Raw genomic sequence first — 16,025 nt, 5'->3', positions numbered from 1 at the left:
TACAGGAAACGGCATGTATCCACAAGGTGACTGAAGGGTTGAATGGAGTCCCAAGGGTGTTGAGTGGTCCCAAGGGAAGACGGGGGAGTTTATATATATGTACATATGTGTGTGTGTGTGTGTGTGTGTGTGTGTCACCTAGGATTCGGGAGCCGGTTGGGGTTGGTGTGCTGTCTGGCACTCGTATCAATAAAGAGGGTGGCTAAGGTTGCTTGGGGATGGTTTGGGGGCCAATGGGTCTGTTTCAGGTGCTTGGGGAAGGGAAAGCGGGGGCGTGGGATCCCTCCAGCTGTCCACTCTGCTTTGAAAAGTGTTGTGCATTGTTTGGTTTTATCTTCATTCTGCTCAGCTACGCATGTTTATTTTTCATTAATTTATGTTTTCGGGCAAGCTTACCAGTAGCAGCTCCTTATGTATTGTCTTGCCGTCCCTCTCCAGGGAAGGCAGCCTGGGGCTCTAGTGGTAAGGCGGGGTGTTAGGGTGGGGGAGGCAAATTATGACGTTCATAAAAAAAAATAAAATAAAAAAAATAAATAAATAAATGAGATGCCAGATTTTGAAAACAGGGATAAATATTTAGCATAATCTAACTTTACTTAACCTAACTGGGAAGGCTTCCTGGACCCCCCATAAGGACACTAACCTAATTAGGGGCTTGGCAACAAACCTCAGTTGATTGTGAAATGGATTTTTTTAAAATTTAATTTACTTGCTCCTCTACATAATCTTATATTGCACCAGGTTTTGATATAATGATCTATGTTTCCTGAGAGCCCATGAAAGATATTTTTTACATCCCCTAACAGCTTGAGGGAAAACTTCACATATTTTAGAATTAAGAACCCCTGTAAAATTTTACATCCCCCTGGATCTTAGAACTTATATACAATTTTGCATGTGTAAAATTTAGTTGTCTAGGAAGTGTAGAATCCATGGAAAAACCGGCTAAGTAAGTTTGTATGAGATAAGATTAAAGTTTGTTGTACCTTTGAACCCACTAGGCAACCGTTAGCTTACAGTCAGATAAGAGCACATCCCTTGCCGGCTTTTGGTGCTGTAATCTGCCAGAACATTGACTCTTCTAAGTGCACATCATTATTAATGGCATCATTCTTCAAGCCAGGCTGAGATGAAGGTGAAGGCAGCATGATGCAGCTGTGCTTGTGTGTGGCCACTGGAAGACACCGATGGCATCCCTGCAGCAGGTGAATGAGGCATTGGGGCAGGTGGTGACATTCCTGGCCCCTCTGGTGCCTCTCATTGGATGCCATATGGTGGATTTTCTGACGCTGAGGCACTGGGACAACCTCCTTTCCCCTCAGATACAGCATGACCTCCTTAGTCTTCCCGCAAGTGTCCTCCACCAGCTGCCGTCCGCTACTCTGCCTCACGCTTGGAGTAAGTATTCCAGCCTTCCTTGCTTGTACTGTCAAAAACATAGATAATTTGTGGTAATGTTGCTGATAATTTTGATATCCCATTAACAAAAAAAAAAGAGTAATTGTTCTGTACAAAAGAGAAGAGAATAACTATGTTTTTTTAAGGAACACTGGTTAAGGTGAGCCATCCAAGCTTCTTCACAAGGTGGAGGAAGATTGGTCCTAACTTTGATTTAATCTTTCTCATCTTGAAAGCAGCTGGGGTGGCTGATTTCCATGTGATCTAATTTTGCTATTAGCATTGATTGATAAGATATTATTTATTCATGTCTATTTTATTGGTTATCTTTTCATTATTGAACTCCTGTTGTATATTATCTAACTCTTCTCGTTGTCTACATAATTACATGCCTCTGCTTGTTGGTGAAGAAAATTGTTATTACTATTAATATTACAAATCTAGTTACCTGAAAAGTGCTTTATGGACACTTCCTTTATTCTTGAGCAACAGTTTTGTTGTTTCAAATAAAAGGTCTTCAGTACACTCAGACCAAGCCAGAACTTGACTAAACTTTTCTGGCCATTCCTAAAACTGGCAAAGCAACAACAGACAACTGAAGCTAACCTAACATGACAGATAGCTGCTGCCTAATAAATTTTTTTTCAGCCCAGCAGCCCTACAGGTCATGAGATCTTACATTTTTCAACCTTAATGTTGTTTTTGCAAATTATTTTCTTTACCTGTATACACATTTTCATTGATGTGGCACATTTGCTTATGATATCAGTTGCCTAACCTGCACATGGCCTAATTATGTTTCTATGTTTTGTGAAGGTTTTACATGCATTACAGAACTCACTTAAATATTTTTGATATGTAGTATGTGAGGCAAAAGAATATTTAGCAGCCTTCCAGCACACCTTTCATCTTGCAGACCATGCAGAGGCAGGCAGCAGTGAGCCGTGGAATGTGTCTTCCAGTGACCTGCCCACCTTTTTGTCACAGGTGCGCAGACACTGTCCGGCGGCCCTGGGGGTGACAACGCCCATTGAGCAGGTGTGTGAAGTGCAAGAGTGAGCAAGGTTTAAGATAGGAGTACATAATTACAAATAAGTTTTCCAGGATGCCTGCAACACACCATGCATTTTTCATTAGATTTGCACATGTCTGGCTGTGTGATCAGAAGCAGATCTGCTGTGTGCAGCACCTCATTGAGCACAGCAACAGCACAGCAGGGCAGCAGTGTGTTCTGCCCCGCGGACACACCCTGTGCTCATCCTCAATATAACGATGAACACAGGGTATGTCCGCAGGGGCCGTCACACACCACCAGGTGCCCTTCCAGACCATCCAGTGACTGACCACAGCCTTCCTCACCATCACCAGTCCCTGCTCCTTTTTGCACAACAGTTCATCCTTCCCTCTTGTACTTTCTTTGATAATCCCACTCCTGTTCTTTTGCCCATGACTTCTCTGTGTCCTTATCCTTTTGTACTCTTGCCCCTGACCTTATCAGAAGTAGATCAGCACCTCATTGAGAACAGCAACAGCACAGCAAGGCAGCAGTGTGTTCTGCCCCGCGGACACACCCTGTGCACATCCTCAGTATAACGACGTGCAGAGGGTATGTCCGCAGGGGCCGTCACACACCACCAGGTGCTCTGCCAGACCGTCCAATGACTGATCACAACCTTCCCAGCTGTTCCCTTGATGTCCCTCACAACACATTGTCCTCTTGTAATCTGCTTTCTGTGATGATCCCACTTTTGTACTCTCCAGCTGTGTCATCAGAAGCAGATCTACCGTGTGCAGCATCTCATAGAGCACAGTGACAGTACATCAGGGCAGCAGTGTGCTCTGCCCCGTGGACATACCCTGTGCACATCCTCAACATAACGATGAGCACAGGGTATGTCCACAGGGGCCGTCACACACCACCAGGTGCTCTGCCAGACCATCTAATGACTGACCACAACCTTCCCAGCTGCTCTCTTGATGTCCCTCACACCACTTTGTCCTCTTCTACTCTGCTTTCTGTATTTTTGTACTCTCCAGCTGTGTCATCAGAAACGGATCTACTGTGTGCAGCATCTCATTGAGCACAGTGACAGTACATTGGGGCAGCAGTGTGCTCTGCCCCGTGGACATACCCTGTGCACATCCTCAATGTAACGATGAGCACAGGGTATGTCCACAGGGGCCGTCACACTACTAGGTGCTCTGCCAGACCATCCAGTGACTGACCATAACCTTCCCAGCTGTTCCCTTGATGTCCCTCACACCACTTTGTCTTCTACTCTGCTTTCTGTGATGATTCCACTTTTGTACTCTCTTGGTGTGTCATCAGAAGCAGATCTACTGTGTGCATCTCATTGAGCACAGTGACAGTACATCAGGGCAGCAGTGTGCTCTGTCCCGTGGACATACCCTGTGCACATCCTCAGTATAATGATGAACACAGGGTATGTCCACAGGGGCTGTCACACAACACCAGGCCCCCTTCCAGACTGACCACACCTTTCCTCACCTTCACCAATCCTTGCTCCTCCCCTCACACCAGTTCATCCTTTCCTCTTGTACTTTCTTTGATAATCCCACTCTTGTTCTTTTACCCATGACCTCTCTATGCCCTTTTCCTCTTATATTTTCTTTAATAATCCCACTCTTGTAATCTTGCCCCTGCCCTCTACAGCTTGATCTCCTTCACTGTAAACTAGTACTGGCGATATGCAGTGCTGTCTTAGGAAGTACACTATATGATGATCTTTATTTTGTTGCAGCACTGATCTTTATTCCTGATAGATGGTATGAAGGGTTCAGTGCATTATTCTCTTGGCAGATCCTCGACCAGTATGGGTCTGCAGAAATCAGTGTTCTACCCATGAAGGGGATAATGTCTCACAAAAAGACCCATGAGGTGGAGGTCATGGCTCAGGTCATTGCCCGTCTAGCAAAGGGTAAGTGTAAATCTGTGCAGTCATGCAGTACCTTCCCTCACTCATAATGTCTTGATTGTCTTACAGCAGTTGGACTGAAACCCACACAGTTCAAATCCTAAAGCTTTCTTGATCTTTTCTTTCACTTATGTCTGTTCAACAACATGAAATTAACTTGTGTAGGTCACTTACTAAGGGACTGAATGTGCTGTGGTGTTCTGCTTGCAGCCTTAAGATTGCAAGTTCAATTCTGTATCATGGTAGTTTCTTGGTGTAATAAGTAGCTGTGGGCAGTACTGTATGACTCTATACTTAAATGATATCCAGCTTCTAATCTACTTTATATTTGTTTACTATTAGTTTATGTGCAGCATTAGCATCCTTTTTGTGTGGCAGGGCAGAGTGTGAATCAGTATCCAGCCTCTAATCTACCTTGTATATATTTACTATTACTTTCTTCACAGCATTAGCAGCCTTTCTCTGTTCTGTGGCAGGGCAGGGTGTGAACTGGCTGGTTGACCTCGGCAGTGGTCGGGGCTACTTGACATCCTCGCTGGTGCTGCAGTACGGCCGACAGGTTGTGGCAATAGACTCCAGCAGCTCCAACACCTCCTCTGCTCTTGTCCGTAACACAAAGCTCAAGGTAAATATCTTCCCAGAATTTTTGTGATTTTTTTTAAGGATAAGTGACTGTGAAAGCCTCTGCTTGATTCTCTCACACTCTCACTCTCTCTTTTTTGAGAAGGGACATTGGCCAAGGGCAACAAAAATTCAATTGAAAAAAAAGCCCTCTGAGATACCAGTCCCTTCCATAAAACTAATACTACTTTGTCATAATAATAATATGTGTCCAATAGCTTGTGTGCTTTGTTATATCAACATTATTATCACATACCAAATTCTCTGCATCAGTGAGTCAGCCACTGTTGTTATCAGAGGCTGTGGGACAACATGATGCAGACCCGGCAGCACCGGGCAGAGGGGCGGCCTGTCAAGAAAGGCAAGACTCGCAGGAAGAAGGTCGTTGCCCAACAGCAGCAGCAGCAGCAGCAGCGAGAAGAGGAACAGGAGAGGAAGCTGGAAGATACAAGAGATCAGGATGCTGGAAGATATGAAGAAAGCCCTCCAGTTAATCGTAGTGGCTGCTTCTTTGGGGTGACCAAGTTCATCACAGATGATACAGATTTGCTGGAGCTAGTCAGAGGTGCCGTTGGATCAGAAAAAGTTGAAAGGAATGGCATTGATTCAGTATTAGAAAAGATAATGTCGGGGACCAGAAGACAGGTAGAAGGTATTGAAGATGCATCTGATGCTTTACCCCATCCTCAAAACACCTTGGAAGGTCAGACCTGCACCACCACTCCAGCACCAGTGGAAGACCCATCACTGGCAGACACAAATTTCCTGGTGGATGAGACGTCCCTCCTGGGTCTGGTTGGCCTGCACACCTGTGGCAACCTGGCCTCCAGCAGTCTCAGGTTATTTGTAGCAAATCCAAGAGTTCATTTCCTCTGCAATGTTGGGTGCTGCTACCACTTACTGGAGGAAGAGTTTTCAAAGAATACATACAACCAGAGAAAAACACAAGATGAGGATAGAGTATCAGCCTCATCACCACTTCGCAAAGAGATCTGTGAATTAAAACACACAGAAGAGGAGCATCATTTGAGGAAGCAGGAACATAATGCCCCACAGTCTTCCACAAACCATGATGAACGAGATGTACATTCCACTGGGTTATCTCACACCACTAAGGAGTCTGCTGTCCCTCCCACCACTGAGAGGGAAGGGTGCTCACCCCCAAAACAGTCCAGCAGAGTAGAGAAGCAGCAGGACCCTCCAGTGCCAGAGACAATCAGCAGGGGGGGTCAGGATGAGGGTGACATAGACCCTCTCCATCCATCCAGGATCCCCAACCTTGGCCATGGGTTTCCTCTCAGTTCCTTCCTGAGAGAGAGGAGGTTCTCCCTTGGAAGGAATTCCCGTATGCTGTCCTCACAGGCTACTGACCGTCTCACTCAGGGAAACATAGTAAGTAATCTTTTGACAGCAATTTGGTACATAGTTTATGAATCACAAACCACTCTGAAACACTTCCTTTTGTTCTACAAACCGACTGACCCCCCCCCCCCTTGAATTTAATGCATTCAGATACCTTAAAGTGTTAAATGTATTCACTTGTACTATCCTTGTGCTTCTTCAGAGTGGACCAGACTCTCTATACTGGCGGGCACTGCTGCAAATGGTGCTGGTAGACAAACTTGGGGATATCTCGGAGTTGTCACATGTTGGTCGCCTCTCGGGCAAATGCCAGACCTTTACTGAATATGCAAGGGTGGCCATAGCAAGGCTGGGAGTGTCCATAAATGTAAGTGGTGTGGGGAGAAAAATGATTACAAGTAACTTTTGGTAAAGGAAGGTTTTGCCAGGACTAGGAAAAGAGTGTGACTGCATTTCCTTTGTAACATTGTGAAGAATATGATTTAGAGGAATTAATAGTGATCATAATAACTATCCAAACTGTCCAACTGATCCCTGTAAAGTGAAGGCAGAAGTATTTCCTCTCCATTGTGGATCAAGAGCTATAAAAGTGGTGTGTTTGAGGGTGAATATGAAAGTTGTGTGTCTTATCTTGGCTACCTCTCATTCTTGGAGAGACAGCTTGGTATATGTATGTATGAGTATGTAATAATGACAGAATGCATACTCTCATCCTTGTGAAAGTCTTGAATGTTTTATATTATTCCTTTTACTTCCTGTCTTCCACTATACTTCTCCAATGGTGCTTCATGTTTGATGTCACCACCTAAAGTAGATAACTGGATATCACAAGACCAACCAGTCAAAATATTCTCAACAGGTAACAGAGGAGGAGCTGGAGGAATATGACCGGAAGCACAGCAACACCAAAGACAAACTGGAGAGATTCTTCCTGTTGCGGGCATCGGTGGCTGCGGTGGTGGAGGGTGCCATGCTCCTAGACAGACTGGCTTTTCTCTGTGAGCAGGTAAGGCCAAGAGAGAGAGGGAAAGCACCTGTTTTGTTTCCATATGTAGATGATGACAGAAATGTAAAGTTCATATATTGATACAGATGCTGAATGGGCCGTTGGAAAGGAAATGGAAGTTTGGGTTGTAGGTGGAAATTTTCAGCCTTTGATAAGAATGAAAAACTTGGGTAAAATTATAAGAATTTTAATCCCAGTTTCCACACTGAGACTTGTGAAAAGGAAAACGCTAATGTAGGAAGAAGAAAAAATTGATTTACAACATTAGCAATATTACAATTTTATTCCACAAACTGTTGGAGCATGAAGAGATCATAAATATACAAAAAAATTTAGTTATACATAATACATACATCACGAGCACCAATTTACTCTTCAGGAGGATGTGTCGGCATACTTGGTTCCCCTGTTTGATCCCATCACCTCCCCTCGGTGCCACGCCCTCCTTGCTGTCAGAGCGACAGCTCCTCAGTCAGGCCCTGAAGAGTGAGTAGAAGAAGAAACACTCACTCCAGATTTGCTTTATTTCCTCATTGTTTACTCTGCCCTTCCTTTGAGAGTGGCTGAGGCAGGAGGAGGGTAACTTTTACTTATTTATTATATCGCTGGAAGACTGGCAGGAGGCTAGAAAAGGAACTGAAAGAATGTAGAAAAAAGGTAGCTGAATTGTTTTTCTTGAAAGAATATGTTGTACTTCAAAAGTGAAAGCCAGTTTAGATTTAGAGGTGTTTTGATATTCTGAAAGAGTGAAGTTACAGTTTAACTTCCACCTTAAAAAGGATGCCTGGATGGAACTGAATACCCGAAACTAATGTGCTCTGAATAGAAATATGAAAACAGTGTATTCTTGTCTTGCTGAGATTAGGTTAGTAGGGTACAATTAAAGCATATAATCTCCAGGCTGGAAAGTTAAGACTCAGGTCAGCGATGACTTGAAACCAATGAGAATTAATCAATTCTTGAATTGTAAACTTCCCCTAGTGATAGGGAGTGTGGCCTCACATTCTGCACCTAAACAGGAAGAATACTGCCACTGTGTTTTGTGTCATAAAAGAACAAGGAAATTGAGGGTCTCCTCTATATTTCTTTACTAGGAATCTCAACTTTGGATATGGATGAGTAGTTATTTTGTACTTCATTTGTAAAGTTAAAATCCTAGCACAAAATATCTACTTTATAGCAGTAAATACTTAAAGCTATTAACGGCATCTGAAAAAGAGAAACTAAAGCAAAACTTTGTTCCTGAAGTGTCCAGTGTGAGGGTCTCAAGTCAAAAAAAAGACTATTGTTTTGTGACGTTCAGTGTGTGACTGGCTTTCCCAAGGATGGAAAAATGTTCAGCCAGGAAGAAATGACATGTTTGTCAGCACAGAGCAACCAGGGTTCATGAGATGCTTTCCTGTTTTGTAGCAAATCCCTTTGTACACAGAACTATAATTTTTGAATAATCACTGAATAGATCATGTGGGTGTTTAAAACATTGTTATATAAACAGTATTGAAAGACAGAGTTATATCACTGGTATAAACTTGAAAGAAAAGACCTTACAATGTAACAGCTGGTCTAATAAACCCAGCAACAGTTTGAGACAAATTGTTGCTTAAAAATCTAAAATGATATTTTTATATCATTTTATATCATCCCCCTTTGCTATCAAAGGGGATCTTAATAATAAGAGGAATCATGTCTGAATACAAATAATTTTTCCCAAGTATTCAAATAAAAAGGAGAATTGTTTATCTTGAAATTACATTTAAATATATATATGAATGCACTCAAACACTTCATTTGGATGTATTCAAATGTGAATACTCTGTCCATGGAATAGTTGTAATAATTTAGCCTTTTTCCTCAGTATTTTATGACTCATTATTATTAGTAACATAGTTTGTGCTGATTAGATTCCTGGTGGATGCAGGTAATCTCAGGCACCTCAGGCTTACACTATTGTGTTCAGTGCTCACCGTCCCAAAAGGCAGCACTTTGGTAAAAGTACCTCAACTACCAGCAAATATGGTAATAGAGATTTTGCAATACCACCCACACATTATTTCTTCATATTACCTGCTGGCAGCTATAATGTAAAGCTGCCATAGTGTGTCATCCATCAGATTCCAGAGCAGTTAATGTTGTTGTCACCTCACACAGTGGCAGGGAGTGTTGCTGTGGCAGTCAGATGACGGGACGTTGTAATGGTGAACTGGTGAGGTTGAGTCAAAGTTGTCACCACTGTGCTCACCATGTAGTAGTCTTCTTTCTCTGGTTCTGTTCAGTGATGTTTATTTCTGTAAGACTGAGTTGGATGTGGAAACACTAGGTCAATTAAATTTGTGTATTTACAAGATTTACACCCAGCAATGTTCAGTAGTGTAAGGCTGCCCACCAAACAAACCACACAGTGGAGTGCTGCCAACACCACTCTGCCGCTGGCACCCACTGCCACTGGTGCTAGGGGCGGCAACAGTTGACATGTTATCAAGTAACAAGTTTATTGTTTTAAAAGAACATTTACAATTAATAATGAATAAATAATGAAGAAAATATATACAATCTCTCCTATTCATATATCCCTCTCTACATCCTCCAAATATGAATATCAAATAAATCAAACTAACATCCACATTTGCCTGACCTCAACACTTGCAGGCCAGGCAGAGAGGAGGAAAATCTAACACAATAATAATGATAATAACAATTAACCCTAACAGCGTCCATTTTGACTGCATGCACTGTGCCACAAGGCCTTACACAAGGCTAAGCCAACACCAAGCTGAGAGAGCAGGGCTGGGACTGGGGATTACGTGAGTAGGGAAGCTGATGGAAGGGTCACCCCCACTCTCGTAATCCCCTCCTCCCGAACTCTGCCGCCACGCCTTGAGAAGAGTGCATGCTGAAGACTACAGCATGTGGTGGAACACTGAACAGGTGGTGCTTCTGTCAACTCATCCACAGAACACAAGGCTGAGTCAACACCAAGCAGCTTTGGGAAGCAGAGAGAGCAGGACTGGGACCGGGGATTACGAGAGTGGGGATGCTGGATGGAATGGTCACCCCCGTTCTGGTAATCTCCTCCTCCCAAACCCTGCTGCTACACCTTGACTGTGTATTCTGAAGACTGCAGTGCGTGGTGGAACACTGCTGTCACCACATCCAAAGATGTGGTGACATCACATTCTGAACTGTCAATGCTGTTGTCACCTCATCCACAGAAGTATTACCACCCCAGCCAAACACAGGACTGTTGTGGCTGTGCTGTGCTGTGTGCTGCAAGATAACTTCATTGACAACTACAGGATGCTGAGAAAGCAGTTGTGCATATTGACCCTCATCTTCTGTAGTCCTCTAACCATTAATGTAGCTCACTCTAGGCAGCAAGATGTTGAGGCAGTGAGACTTTTTTTCAAGTCAAGACAGTGATGGGTAAGTCTCTGAGAGGCAGAGTAATAACTGCAGCGTCATTTTCTCAGTAAGGTCATTTCTTACCCTTAGATTATTTTTTTTAGATTTATTTATATAATGGCCCAGTGGAGGGCAATATGATAGTGGTAGTGATGAACATCATCTTTCATTATATATATATATATATATATATATATATATATATATATATATATATATATATATATATATATATATATATATATATATATATATATATATATATATATTGTATGTATGTATGTATGTGTGTGTGTGTATCAGCATAGGAATTATTATATACCATACTTACCACCTCAATGAATAAAAAGGCGGTTTTGTTAGTTTGCAATATTTCATTACCAACTGAATATGAGGAAGTTAGTGAAAATAATGTAAGACTTGCTAAGACAGTTTAACAAAACGTATATAGAATCTTTTAACTTTTTTTTTTTTTTTTTTTATGTAAGGGGCACTACTCAAGGGTAACAAAAACATGAAAAAAGGTCCACTTGGATGCCAGTTCCCAAAAAGACTGCCGAACCGAAAAGTCAAATGACCTGTCTCTTCACAGGAAGGAAGAAATTAATAGATGCAAACTAAGCTCCACAGTTTACCAGAAAAAGGGACGAATGGTTGAGAATACTTGTTTACTCTTGCATCAGAGAGGTGGACAGAATAGGGGTCTGAGAAAAAAAAAAGTCCTGTGCAGCGACGACGCAGGAGGAGGGGAATCATCCAGTTAGCAAGATCAGAAGAGTAGTTAGTGTAAAAATAGCGATAAAAGATAGCAAGAGATGCAACACTGCGGCGATGAGAGGCTGTAGACAAGACAGTCAGAGAGGAGATGGTAAGACGAAAAGCTTTTGATTCCACCCTGTCTGAAAGAGCGGTATGAGTGAAACCCCAGACATGTGAAGCATACTCCATAGCAACATGGACAGATAAGGCCCCTTTACAGAACAGCTGAGGGTGTGAGAAAAATTGGCGGAGACGACTCTGATCACCTAACTTCATAGAAGCTGTTCTAATAAGAGATAAGATGTGAAGGTTCCAGTTTAGATTATACATAAAAGACAGACCGAGGATGTTCACTGTAGAAGGGGACAGTTGAGTGTCATTGAAGAAGAGGGGATAGTTGTCTGGAAGGTTGTGTCGAGTTGATAGATGGAGGAATTGAGTTTTTGAGGCACTGAACAATACCAAGTTTGCTCTTCCCCAATCAGAAATTTTAGAAAAAAAAAAAAAAAAAAAGGCGCTCTGTGGCTTCCCTGCGTGAACTGTACTTCCTGAAGGGTTGTATTACTAGTCACGCTACAAAATCGTGAACCCACTGCGTGCCCTTTTTCCACTAAGCCTTCCGCCTCTTTGTGATCCTTGCTGGATTAACTTATCGGCGTGTAAAAGCTTCCATATTAAAGGCTGCACTTGACTTTAGGAAGGGGATCAACTTTAAACACCTTTCGGCTATGCTTCTCTCTCTCTCTCTCTCTCTCTCTCTCTCTCTTGCCTCCTTCTCCTCCCCGTCCTTCTCCCTCCCTCTTCTTAACCTTTTTCACCCTCCACAAAGGAATACAAATAATCCAAACAGAGAGAGAGAGAGAGAGAGAGAGAGAGAGAGAGACTATTTATCCCTGCTTTCGGGATGCTAGACACAGGCGACAGCTATTTTTTTGCATTTAGGCAGTGTTTATTTGACTTTCCGAGTAAGAAAAAACAGTAAATATTAAGGAAATAATTTACAACTTCTGGAAAATAAGAGAAACCGAACTAAATCAGTCACTGTGATAAAACCAACAAGGAGAGAACGGGGAAAAAAAATGTACTTGGAATTGGCCGCTGCAAAGACACTCCCTACATTTAATAGATCTCTTACCTCCATTTTTTATTTTATTTATTTTTTTTTTAATTCCGGATATAAAACAGGTGCTGGTTATTTTCTTTCTTGGTTCGGAGAGTTAAAGACATTCCTTGGTAAATCTTCAGCTGTGTGACGACTAACGTACTCTCCTCACAGTGATGGGGGTAGCGGTGGCAGGCAAGGATTGGTTGGCAGGCAGGCGCATTATCCTTCTACTTTATGCATTGAAGGAGGCTCATTTATTTTTATTTTTTCTGTATACAATTCTTACAAGAAATAAAAACACAGATCAAGTTTCTTTATTTGATTATATAACGACACGTGTTTTCAGTTTCGACATCTGCTGAAGTTAAGTAAAGTTTTTTGAATAAACAAAACATACGTATACCTGCATTTTCTTTGATAAAAAAAAAGTGTCGTTATTTAAGTAATAACTAAGTCACATCTTTAACTTGCGTTTGATTTTAAGCATACAATTATAAGTGGTAGTAATGCGTGGTAATGTTGTGACACACGAGCCTGTGGATGTGGATTCTTGGAACCAATGGCTGGCGTCACGTACGTGTATCTGTGTAGGAAGTGTGAGTGGGTAAAACCAGGAAAATATTTGCCTTGGTGCAGTATTAACGGTGCTTGTGTGAAGTGTTAGTGCTGGACTGGCAAGCTATAGGCCGTAGTATTAGCTGTGTAAGTGTGAACGTGTGATGTGTAGAGGTGAGGTTGAGAGTTTCGGATCGGTCTCTCCTGCCTCGCCTACCTCGAGGACTGCCAAGTGAGGAGGCCTTGGTGACTTATAAGCTAGGCACTACTCACCACAAGTGTTACTGGCTATTATTATGGGGATACGGGTTCTCTTGAGTGTTATTTCGTTCAGTAAGACACATCACTTAATTTCCAGATGAGATCATTTTATTCAGATGGACTGCAGTAGTGTAGTAGAAATTAAGTGATATACTCGTATATATATATATATATATATATATATATATATATATATATATATATATATATATATATATATATATATATATATATATATATATATATATATATATATATATAAAGATTGATCGAAGTGCCATATTTTGCCCCGAGGTGATAACTTGTGGACCCGTATTCAGAAACTGCATTTCACCGCGACTATTGTCTAAGGCCACAGAGATGGTTAGCCGGATTCTCAAGTGTTACTCCGGTTAATGTAAAAATTATATTAATCTGCCACTAAAACCGTAAGAGTTAAAAACCAGGGTAATATTAACTATGCTCTTTATTCTTGGAAGAACGTTAAGGCGTTGGCCGAGATCCGTTAGCTAATCTGCCCTATCACACAATTTCTATTAAATATATCAGTTCTTTTGACTTTTATTGATATTCACGTATTAAATAGTGGATTATCTATCTCATTAAACCATGCAGTGCTACGGGTTTTAAGATAATAAAGTCTGGATTTTACATAAATACCACATTTGACATCATAGCTTTGTGGCGTGTCTTGTATGTTCGAGCACCCGGGGTGCTTATCGGTAGAGTCAGGTGACTCAGGTCAGAGAGAGGGGTGGCTCAGCCTCTCGAGGGACACTCCCACGATGGAAGCAACTCCCATGTGCTCACGTGTTCTTAGCGGCCGGGAGAAGTAACTTATTTACAACAAGAATAATCGTTTTTAGAAGAGAAGGGCTACTAGAGGTCCTATCATTGCATCCTCCAGAGCAATAGCTCGAACTGCCAAAGCTACTAATGTGTGAGACGACAGTGCGACGAATCTGCTCTGTCCCAAATCGAAATTACGCGAAACAATTACCACGAAGAAATAATTTATTGAAAATTTATTCACACAGTATCAAACAATACTGAGAGAGAGAGAGAGAGAGAGAGAGAGAGAGAGAGAGAGAGAGAGGACGGTTGCCTGTCCTTTCCATCAAGGTGTTAAACCGCTAAGGTCCTGTAGAGACACGGCAACGCAACTTACGGAAGACTCCGCTACTCGGCCAACGCCCAAACGTTCTTCCAGGAATAAAAGCACTATAGAGCATTTGGAAAGTAGGTGCGGACAAGTGTTATAATATGATCAACGGTTTGACTTACGAAATTACATGACAGATTACCAAAACAAACTTGATCAAATAATGCAACACGAGCGCACATCCCCACAATAATATCCAGTTCATGTTTACTGTGCTAATACTCTAAATTGCGTGAGAAGTGTAAGATAGTACGGAAATAAGTGAGTTAGTGACATGGAAAGTGACAGTGAGGGAAGCGAGGCACCAATCCCGAGGCGGGTGTTAATCAATAGGCACGTCGGAGGAGTCCCTCAGGAGGATCTGCTTGGACCTTCTGTTGGTGAGTACTCTTTGTAGATTCAGAGTTAGTAGATAAATAATTGATGTTATTTGATTTTTGTATGTTAATGATAATTTTTCATATTAATTTGGCAGGAAAAAATATTTTAATGTGTATAATAATGAAAATAAGTGAGAGTTTGTAGAGAATGGATTGATTTTATATGATGTATATGTGGATTAGGTAAAATGTTATTAATGCTTTTTCTTTGTGCATATTTGCCAGGGAAACCATTTTGTTGTGAATGGGAGAGGGAATGATGGTTCTTATGTGAATTCAAGAGGAAAATGTTGATTCTTGTGTTAATTAGAGAAGCAAATGTTGGTTGTGTTCGTTAGGGAGGAAAATTTTGGTTCTGTTGATTAAAGAGGAAATTATGGTTGTGTTGGTTAGAGAAGGAAATGTTGGTTGTGTTGATGTGAGAGTTGAATATTGGTTGGGATAATCTTAGAGGAAAATGTTGGCTGTGTTGGTTAGAGAGGGGCAATTTTGGTTGATCTGTGAGGGAAGTGTTGATTCTTAAGTCAGTCAGATAAGAAAACAGTTAATTGAAATCTATTTTAGATGTCCTTTTCCTGTTTAACTTCTAAATTGGAGCAACTTTTGTGGGCATTTTGTTTTCCTGATATTTTCTGCCCACCACACACAAAAAAAAAAAAAAAATAAATAAATAAATAAATAAAATAAAATAAATATATATATATATATATAAATAAATAAAAATAAAATAAATAAGTAAAATAAATAAATAAAAGTAAATAAATAAATACAGTAAAATCCCTCTCATCCAGCATTCGAGTATCCAGCAGCTTCAAGTATCCGGCACATTTTTCCCCGAGCCTTAAAATCAATAAAAAATCAATGTGTACTCATAAAATCGATTAAAATTCCCGCGCATACTTTGTCCCCTCGCCACTAGAGCGCACTGCTTCGCGCCACCCGCGGCCCACTGCACTGTGTTTACTCAGTGACTCAGTCCCGCGTGTGCACTGTTTATCGCCTGACGCCTTCATCATGCCTAAAGTTGTAGAAAAGAGGAAGCGTGTTGTGCTTACACTTAAGCAGCTGATCAGATCAGCTG

General features: G+C 41.5%; 1 protein-coding gene across 5 annotated transcripts in view; it reads left to right on the top strand.

Annotated features, from left to right (window-relative positions):
- LOC135092252 (probable methyltransferase-like protein 25) overlaps positions 1-16,025 on the top strand; it is an 85,181-nt gene that overhangs the window by 161 nt on the left and 68,995 nt on the right. For 2 of the 5 annotated variants that reach the window (XM_063990632.1, XM_063990633.1), the window contains exons 2-10: positions 1,124-1,398; positions 2,315-2,436; positions 4,220-4,337; positions 4,811-4,959; positions 5,253-6,347; positions 6,520-6,684; positions 7,177-7,323; positions 7,703-13,159; positions 14,702-14,944. In XM_063990632.1, the coding sequence (XP_063846702.1) occupies positions 1,188-1,398; positions 2,315-2,436; positions 4,220-4,337; positions 4,811-4,959; positions 5,253-6,347; positions 6,520-6,684; positions 7,177-7,323; positions 7,703-7,813 (2,118 nt within the window). In that variant the 5' untranslated portion in view covers positions 1,124-1,187 and the 3' untranslated portion in view covers positions 7,814-13,159; positions 14,702-14,944. Of the gene's footprint in view, positions 1-7; positions 27-1,119; positions 1,399-2,314; positions 2,437-4,219; positions 4,338-4,810; positions 4,960-5,252; positions 6,348-6,519; positions 6,685-7,176; positions 7,324-7,702; positions 13,160-14,701; positions 14,945-16,025 lie in introns of those variants that run through there. The other 3 variants (XM_063990635.1, XM_063990634.1, XM_063990637.1) reach the window with 2 other exon arrangements.

The sequence above is a fragment of the Scylla paramamosain genome, chromosome 39, assembly GCF_035594125.1.
Source record: "Scylla paramamosain isolate STU-SP2022 chromosome 39, ASM3559412v1, whole genome shotgun sequence".
NCBI lineage: Eukaryota > Metazoa > Arthropoda > Malacostraca > Decapoda > Portunidae > Scylla > Scylla paramamosain.
The sequence above is the reverse complement of the archived record's forward strand: the minus strand, read 5'-3'. Positions and strand labels throughout refer to the sequence as shown.